Raw genomic sequence first — 9,798 nt, 5'->3', positions numbered from 1 at the left:
AAAGACATCACATCATCTTATAGCCAAAATAAACAAGACATGTCACTGAACTGTGTAAAGAAAAGTGTCCCAGTAGCCTTTTTTACTTTACATGCCTATATTAAACATTGAATGTTTTCAGAACTGTGCAAAAAAAAGAAAAGAAAATATCAAGTGTCCCATTTCACTTGTTATATTTCCACATTTTAGTGTTCTTCAGCTTTATTTTTTTTCATTCAGTGTGATAAATCCAGTCTCTGTTGAGCTTTAACAAGTCCATCAAAGTCAGGTTGCATGTCTGAGGTGGAGATGCGAAGCACAGCTGCCAGATGTTCATCAGTGAGAGAGGATCTGTACCTGGACTTGGTAAACGTCATGACTGAGAATGTCTGTTCACATATAGGTGGATCCAAAGAGAACCAACATCTTCTGAGCATGTCTCCTCATGTTTGGAAAGTTCTCCTCCTTGAGAGCAGAGTAGAACTCTAGCAGTGATGCTGACTTAAAGTGCTCTTTCAGTAGTGAATCAGACTGCAGGTCAATGAGTTCAAGCTGAACATCAGTGGGTGCACTATCAACACTGCAGGTAAAGGGAGAGGAAACCAGCTGCATTTCATCCTCAACCTTTTTGAAATCTTGAAAACGCCTTGAAAATTCATCATGCAGTGCTCCCAACATGGATGAGTACCTGTGCCGGTGATCAGCTGATGGTTTGACTTCTTTCAGGGTTTTCATGTGTTTGAGATTGTTGCTGCCTAGTTGCCTTGAAATTAATTGCAACTTTGTCATGAAGGCTTTCACATGGCTATGCATTTCATGAGCAAAAATGCCCTTGCCCTGCAGTTGTGTGTTCAGTAGGGATGGGTACCGTTCACATTTGAACCGATACGGTACCGGTACCTGTGAATCGATACCGGTACCCAACGGTACCTTTTTTCTGTACTTTAGTCTCTAAAAATGTAATCTACCTACCTCAGTTGTGAAAAAAGAAATCAAAACTTCAAATAACCACACTTTCGACCGTTTTCGGCTTGCCCCGACTGCTTTGTTGTTGAATCAAGTCAAATCCTAGGTAAGCGTATATTGTGCGTGTGAACGTTGACATGAAAAGAAAAAAGTAAAAAAATAAAAACAATTTTTTTTTTTTTTATTATCATGTAATCTTTCGCGGGCCAGTCAGAATCATCCCACAATGCCCAGGTCTGTTCTAACTGATAAACTATCCCTGGATATTGTCTTATTTGCTGGACCTGCCAGCGCCAGCCTACAGGAGAGAAGGTACCTGACTGACTGATGTCTGTAGTCAACTTGGAGCTGCTTCACTTTATACCCGACGACATCACAGGTTTCATTTTTACTTCTCGGTTTCTGCCTTTTTATTTTTATTTCTTTCAAAAGATTTGATGCTGCATCCAGCTGTACTAGGCAAGGCAATGAATATTGCTGTTGAAATAGAAAACTATTATAGAACAGAGCTATAATAGCCAACTGGAATCAAGGACAACCATGAATTGGATGGGTACTACAAACGTATCCTTCTCACTGATGGTTTTATTTTGTAAAGACAAAATAGCAACATATAAAACAATCCATTAATGTAAAATAATGACCAGTGATAAAACTAACCACAACACTAACTACCAACTAATCCATATTCTCCATTCAATTTTAATCCTTCAGGTGAAAAAACAGTATGTTTTACAAATGTGTAAGGTTTTTAAATCCCATTATCTTAACACTATAGTTAAGTATTCGTTAAGACAGTGAAGCTTGTGTACTTTCAGCTGATGCATGACATTCATTCTCCATATTTAATTGACTGTACATTTGCAATTATGCTGGTTGTTTGAAACATTTCAAAACAGACTTATATGGTTCTATGTCTGAAAGCTTCATTTATGACAGCTAAAATGAGGTAGTAGATCATTCACAAAGAAGACTTTTACCTGTTCAAGATCATGACACTTGTGGGAAAAAAGGCCATTACAAGGAACTGGCTCAAAGAGACCTCCAGAGGCAAGGAGGCATGGAAGGAAATACACTCCATGGAGGAAATGACTTACTCTCTGAGAACGAAAGCAAAGTCTCACGACCGACGCTGGCTGAAGTGGACTCTATATAGGCTGACAGACGAATAAAGAACACCACAGTTAAACTAAAATGGACCGGACTAACCAAGAATGAAAGCAGCTCCCTCCCATATACCATTGTAATGTCTTGTATGTCATGTTATGGTGGTGGTTGTCTTTTTATTGTAATGTATGTGGATAAACTGAAAAAATGAACCAAAATAAAGATATATATATATATTAAAAAAAAGAGGTAGTAAGTATGCAAGTGTTGATAATGATATACATGTGTGAGTAAATACATCTCCTTGAATAATGTGCATCTACTGCCATCCCAACTCTGGCAGAGCCTGGCATAGCATGACTGGTCAGTCCCAATTCGACGAGAAGCATCCATCTGCAGACAGTCAGAGTCAGAGCAGCACTCTCAGGCCCCGCGCTGTCAGGCCCTGCGCTCTCCCAATGGCTGATTTGGGTCACGAGACCTCCACCATCTTAGCGCCACCCACCCAATGGCTGATTTACTACACAGGGCCTATAATCTCCGCTACGCCACCCGACCGCCTGCTCCATCCATCCTTTTCTATCTTTAACTATCTCCTTATGAATAAAATATAAACAAATAAACCTGTTCTGTCCTCTGAGCTTTTAAATTTGACAAACTGGTTTAGGCAACTTAGATTACAAGTCAGTTTTGGGAAAGTTATGTGAACACAGAGGGGCAGAGCTCGATATTATGTGAGCAAAAAAGAAAAGAGAAATCTATAAAGTATATATTTTACTCATACTCATGGCCTGTTTGTAGAACTTCCCTGTGTTGTTGACAAAGCTAAACCCTATTGATATGAAGTCTAAATAACATGAGGATGCCGTCATTATTGCACTACTGAGTTATTTGCTGCTATGTTTCAATATTATAAGAAGAATTATAATAATACTTTTGAGTTTTATATTGTTTAAAACTTCAACAGCAGAAGCTTATATGCTAACCATCAAAACATTAAAGAATATTTGGAGCAATTCCATAAACCTTTCAATATCATAGCAATATCCGAAACTTGGTTTAGCTCTGAGAAAATAGTTGACATTGAGTTGAATGGATATGAACTCAATTATATTAACAGGATTGGGAAAAGAGGTGGGGGTGTAGCCCTATATATAAATAGCCTCAAATATAAGGTTGTAGAATGCATGTCAACTACCATTGACAACTTGATGGATTGTATCTCAGTAGAGATCTGAGAAACGTGATTGTCAGTTGTGTATACAGAGCTCCAGATTCCAGCATTGAAGCGTTCAAAGACTGCATGGAGGTGTTATTTGCCAAGACTGAGAAGGTTACATTCATCTGCGGGGATAAATCACTGTACATTCTATATTGCTCACTAGTATACCATATCTGAACTACCATTTGCTATATACTACACTCTATGTGATGTGGTGGGTACGTATGATGGTAATTAAGGAATTATTATACATGACTATTATATGCAAGTAGGTCTAAGCTATTTTACAATATTATACATGAACTGCTTGTTTTTTTTTAATCTGTTTATTACTTGTTTTTTATTATTATTTATTTTCAATTTATGTTCGAAATAAATAAACTCATTCATTCAAGATATTGTGTGAGCAAAAGTATAGTTACTGGCTGTACAATACTGCTGTAGGCCTATAATACTTATGTAAATAAGTAAGGCAATTGAAATATAACAGAACTTGCGGCATCATATTGTTAATTTTTGTCAAAATCTGCAGTACAGCTCAATACACACAATTGGGGATGCAGACCAGAGAAAGACTTCCGTCTTGAAGGTTTAGTGACATACCAGAAAGGGATAGTCAACAAGGCAGTAGGGTTGTCTTACTGTCACAATGCTGTTACATCATAGCACAATCCCTCACTTTTAACTAAGCCAGCGCTTTGATTACCTACATTTTTAAGGAGCATTGGAGGACTGAACAGCCACTCCCCCCCTAATCAATTTGGCTCACTCGATGTTGGGACAAGTCCTCCCATATCAGCGAAAAACCCTGCTTTTTGATTTCCTTGTTTTGATGCTGGGGGAAGTGGGTGTGGCCAGTGTCTCCACCTTCCTCCTCTGCCTTTTCACAGAGGATTCATGACCAGTCTCCAGCTTCACCTTGGAGGTAATGGATGCGTTAGGGGAGTGTGGGGAGCCCGGTGACCCCGTTTTGGGCTTCTTGGCTGGGGAGGTTTTGTGGGCAGACGGGCAGCTGTGCTGATTCAGACACATGGAACAGAGTGGGCTGACCGGTTGACACACCTGTTGACCGAAGCCCACAAGCAGCCAGTTGATCTCACTCCACAGCTCTCTGAATAGAATAGATTGGTAAAAGACTGATGTTAAACAAAAAGGCTTAAGCTTATGTTGACTTGAATAGTTAGCACAGTCAGAATGGATAGTATTGTTATATATTAATTATCAACCTCTATTTGTAAACACATATGTTGCTCGAGTTGACTTGAATAGTTAGCATGGTAGAATGGTTTGCTTTGTTACAATGTTACCAACATTTCTTTGTAAACAAATACACACACACACAGTGATGTGGTTACCTAGGTAACCAGTCCTCTAGGGCCTTGCGTGTTTCCTCAGGGTTCTTGGTCGTCTTCCTGAGCCAGCCCAGCCTATTGGAGATACGATGCACATGTGTATCCACACCTACACAAAATGTAAAAATAAGTAAAACGTTACTCGTAATTAAATTGCACTGCTTGTGATCCCAGGATATACTGTAGTGTACATGTTTTTACATACGACTGACGATGTTTATTTCTGTACTGTGTGTGTGTGTCTACCTATGCCAGAAACCTGGTCCCAGGCAATGTCCATAGCCAGGTGAGCCATCTTGGGTCCCACCCCTGGCAGGCGTACCAGTCCCTGCACACCATCTGGGATGTCTCCTCCAAACTCCCTCTGCAGCATGGCTGACGTCTGCTTCACGTACTTGACCTTGGTCTAGGGACCAGAGGGAGGGGACATGGGTAGGGAGGGAGGAGGGGCAGTGAAAGAGAAGGTAGGAGATAAATGGCATTAACATTTTCAGCGCCAGCCATTTTAGCCATCCTTGTACTCATTGTGCCACCGCTGTAAAGGATAGGGATTTTCACTGTGCGTCGCAGTGTTTGGAGGGCTATATCTATATTCTATATTATAGCTATGGAGACAATACTATGGCTCATTTGACATTAACTATCCCTCGTTCAACATGTGAAAAAGAATAAAAATTTTCATGAATACGTTTGCGTGTTATACCGTGGTGAATATTGTATAGTTTCAGAGTGATCCTGGCAAATTCCTGGTAACTGTGTTATGGAGCGATATGTGAATTTTGCTAAAAGCGTTCACGTTGCTCGCCTGGACATGCTACTATTTTTTTGATGCTTTGATCGCCAGTAACGCCATTTGTTTTGAATACTACATACGTTGATCAGCTGGATCGATATGAAATCATTGTAGGATCAAGGTGGAATTGATGTCAGATAGTCCTTACCTTTGATCGGGGTTATTCCAAAAAGAATATTCCAATTGTCTGATCGCGATTTCCAGTATTGATGTCGATCGGGTCCCTGACATGAATTGGCACAAGGTATGCCTCAAGTGTGCTGAACGCGCTTCGAAGTGATCGGATGAAGCGATTTACTTGGCTTGGTCTAAATTCAACGCCCGGATGAAATTAGATGTGACACAGTGTGAAATAAGGTTTCAAAGGGTGGGCGATACTGCCACCTAGCAGGATGCGGCCGGTATTGCACTCTAGGGATCTCAATGATTTCCTATGGTAACACCGAGGTCCGTGACACTGCATAGAATTAAAAAATCAAATAAAAGAAAAAAACTATGAAAACCAGAGAAATCTCTGGTTTTGGCACTCAACCGCTGGCGAGATAACCAGAGAAATCTCAGGTCTGGCGCAGAATGTGTTAAGAGAGGAGTCTATTTTATTTAACGTTTCAGCTTTATTATGCATGGTGTATGTGTGGTGAGAGAGAGAACAAATAGAGAGATAATAGATACGACATAGACAGACAGATAGATGGATAGATATTTCTACTGAGAGCCTGCTCCGTTACCCTCCAGAAGCCGACAGGGTAGATGAGTTTGCCCAGTGTTTGGTCATCGGTGTTGACTATGTTTTCCACTGTGCAGCCATGGGCTCTGAGCCTCTGCATCGCAGCTGCAGTCACCTGGTCCTTGGTCTGACTGGACAGCATCAGAGACACCAGCACCTGGAAACGTTTCACCTGGGGGGGGGGGGGGGTTGCCCGTTATTTAGACTGGATTCAATTCAGTTTCACTTCATCATTCAGTCTGAAAGTGGTCTCAGTCTGTCCGATTTCAGGTGTTATTATTCAAGTCTACAGGCCTGGTATCCCCCAGATCCACTCCCCGACCGACCACTAGGAGTCGCTGTTGCAACAACCAGGACTCACCGGCTTCCCACCCGCGGATGACTGACCAAGTCGAAGGTACTGCTGCCAGGAATTGAACCCAGGTCTCTGTGGTGGTAGGCGAGTGCTTAGACCTCTACACTACCCAGCTGCCCCTCCAATTAATTACTTTGACTGAACAGTATCAACCCAGCACTGAAAAAGTTACTATGACACTTGAGATGAGTATAGACTTTGACCATTTTTGGGAGAGTTCATTGGACAAAAATGTTTGCGACATAAATCATGTTTCCCCATTAGAGGGATCTAACATGTGTCTATGTACCAAAAATACAGGGAATAATACATCAATACCCTAGTTTTGACTAGTTGCCTAGATATCCCACACTACAATTGGCATCATCAAGTCTGACCACCAGGGCAGGACAGGGCCGGTTTAGTCAGTGAGGGCTCCCACCCACTGTACCACAGGACAGGGCTGGTTTAGTCAGTGAGGGCTCCCACCCACTGTACCACAGGACAGGGCTGGTTTAGTCAGTGAGGGCTCCCACCCACTGTACCACAGAACAGGGCTGGTTTAGTCAGCAGTGGTGGAAAGTATTTTTACTCAAGTACTGTACTTAAGTACAATTTCGAGCTACTTGTACTTTACAAGAATATTTTTATTTTAGGGAACTTTATACTTTTACTCCACTACATATAACAAAAAGCAGGGTAGCCGGACCAGCACTCACAGGTTCAATGTTTTTTAATGGCAGCCTGAATAAAAAGCAGACATGTTTCGGGATATCACTGAAGAAGGACATTGTCCGAAACATGTCTGCTTTTTATTCAGGCTGCCATTAAAAAACATTGAACCTGTGAGTGCTGGTCCGGCTAGTGGCTACCCTGCTTTTTGTTATACTGAACTTTATGGGATTACAGCACCCAGTGTGAGAACTTGTGAGCGCGGTCTAACTTGACTCCACTACATATCAAAGGAAATATTGTACTTTTTACTTTACTAAATGTATCTGAACCCATCAGCTACTAGATACTTTTGCATAGAAAACATGGCAAAAATGTATGAAGATACTTTCACATTTGAAGCCTGACAACTTCAAGTGGACATAATCAGAGCAGCACAACTGGACCACATACCACTTTAACATAACCTTTAATCAGAGCAGCATAACTTGACCACATACTGTACCACTTTATAACCTTTAGAGCAGCGGTTCCCAAACTTTTTTGGCCGTGCACCCCCTGTCACCTCCCGACCTAGCTGACGCACCCCCCAATGGTTTTCTGTTAGAAAAAATTGTTGCTAGACCCGTGCACAGATTAAATTTTTTATTGTATCTCTTCCCACATGGATAGGGAATTTCTTTATTTAATTAAAATGTTCATGACAACATGGATGCATGTACTCTGCCAGCATGTTTAATATCCATAATACTAAAAGTTTGACTAAGATTTTTATGAAATTTTATTGTAAATTTTTTTAATTTATTTATTTTTTACCACCATTAGCCTTTTCATGTCACGCACCACCTAGAGTAGAGGGCACTCGCGCACCACAGTTTGGGAACCACTGCTTTAGAGGACGGAATGCTCCAAAGCACTGGAATACACATACATTCAATAGCAAATACTGTACTTCTCTACTTTCACTTTAGTACTCTTTATCTAGGTATTTCTACTTTTACTTAAGTATGAAATGTGTACTTCTACAACCAGTGAGGGCCCCCACCCACCTCTGGAGGCGCCTGCCTGTCGTAGCATTTTCCTGCTCCCATGTAGTCGACAGGAGCATCTCGGCTGCTCCTCATCTCGCGGACGTACCCCAGCTGTCTCCTCCAATCAGGAGGCTCCCAACGCTCTGTCTTTACAAGCCCCACTTCTGCCTCTTTGTCGTACTCCACCTTCACCTGCTTCCTCCTGCGACTGGTGGAAGCTGTGGACACGGCAGCCTGAGGATGGAGCACAGAGCCGTCATCTGTACGGGGACAAATATCAGGGACAAAGACAGTTAGAGTGCATCTTGGGAATAAGGCTACATTGACCATCTTGTTGCAATACCCCTCCTAGACACACACAGCATTCCCTGCACATAGGGATATCCTCTGGAAACTCAGGAAAACAAGGGCTCGTAGTGCTCTAAGGGAAGCATGGGGTTCAGTGCCTGGGCACTTAAGAAGAGGATTACTTTATTATCAAAGTACACAAGGCAATTGAAATGAGTCTATGTCTATCCCTCCTAGTTACACACACAGTCCCCCACCCACGCACATGCATTTCATCAGAGGTCAAAGCGCAGGGTCACCAGCAGTGCAGCGTCCCTGGAGCAGTTTTCGGGTTCAGTGCCTTGCTCAAGGACACTTATACAGAGATGGTGGGCACCGACGCACGTAGATATAACACCATCCTTCAGTCACCACTTTCACAGCTGAAATACACCCTCCTGTCAGTGATGGGGATTGAACAGACGACCAGTAGTTTGAGAACCACTGTAGGTTAGCCAACAAAACATCCATTGGCTGATTGATTGTGACTGATTTACAAGAGAACATTACAGTATTTCAACTACTGATTTAAAAAGCGTTACCTAGCTAGGTGTTAACCACTAACTACCTGTTAATAAGGACACTGTGGAGGATCTTGGGGCAGAGATGTTTGCCTCTGCTTCTTCCACTTTCACAGCGATGGATGAGCATGCCTCCAAATCCCTCGGTTTCCTTGGGATTTTGGATTTGAGAGCAGCTACTAAACCTGTGCTGCAGTGTAAAGTTTGATTACCATTCCGAGTCACGACGGTATTGCTCTGGATGAAATAAGGAGAAGTCATTGTAAAAGTCAACTGAAATGCATTCCAGATTTTCGTGCAGCTAATGGTAAGCATTCAGGGGGAAATTAAATTAGTTAAACTTTCAGCTCGTCACGAGGATAATTCACAGATTTGGGACGATCCAATTTTCATAATCCCGGAAAGCACCACAAGAAGAACCGATGAAGCAGCAGGGATATCATCAGAGAAGTGACCGCACTGGCGCCACACGCAGGAGACTCTTGCCATGTTTACGAGCAAGCTAACGTTTTTAGCTGATATGCATTATCTGTAGTCTCAGTCCAAAAAACTACGGTATTTTGGTCACGAAGTAACTAACTGCTATCAACAGAAATACAGTTATCGATTAGTTGGCCTTCGTTTTGAGATGTAACGTTTCCGTTGGGTGAAAAATGACGAAAATACGCCTGACAAACAAACGTGTGTTACAGTTTTGCATCATGAGTCCATACTTTAAACCTACATATCCCAGCAGCCACTGCGGAAGGCGTGTTTTTTTGTAGGAA

At 41.9% G+C, this 9,798-nt stretch overlaps 1 protein-coding gene across 1 annotated transcript; it reads right to left on the bottom strand.

Moving 5' to 3' along the window:
• Nucleotides 1-1,616: 1,616 nt before the first annotated feature.
• Nucleotides 1,617-9,717, bottom strand: LOC311231873 (endonuclease III-like protein 1). Its single transcript, XM_084318502.1, has 6 exons — nucleotides 9,079-9,717; nucleotides 8,202-8,443; nucleotides 6,148-6,318; nucleotides 4,873-5,032; nucleotides 4,630-4,735; nucleotides 1,617-4,385 (listed from the first exon to the last, which is right to left on the bottom strand). Exons 1-6 carry the CDS (start codon nucleotides 9,344-9,346, stop codon nucleotides 4,070-4,072), a joined length of 1,263 nt encoding a protein of 420 aa, XP_084174628.1. The 5' UTR covers nucleotides 9,347-9,717; the 3' UTR covers nucleotides 1,617-4,069.
• Between the last annotated feature and the right edge of the window lie 81 nt (nucleotides 9,718-9,798).

The sequence above is a fragment of the Notolepis coatsorum genome, assembly GCF_963971535.1.
Source record: "Notolepis coatsorum genome assembly, chromosome: 7".
Taxonomy (NCBI): Eukaryota; Metazoa; Chordata; class Actinopteri; order Aulopiformes; family Paralepididae; genus Notolepis; species Notolepis coatsorum.
This window is presented reverse-complemented; position numbering and strand designations above follow the sequence as displayed.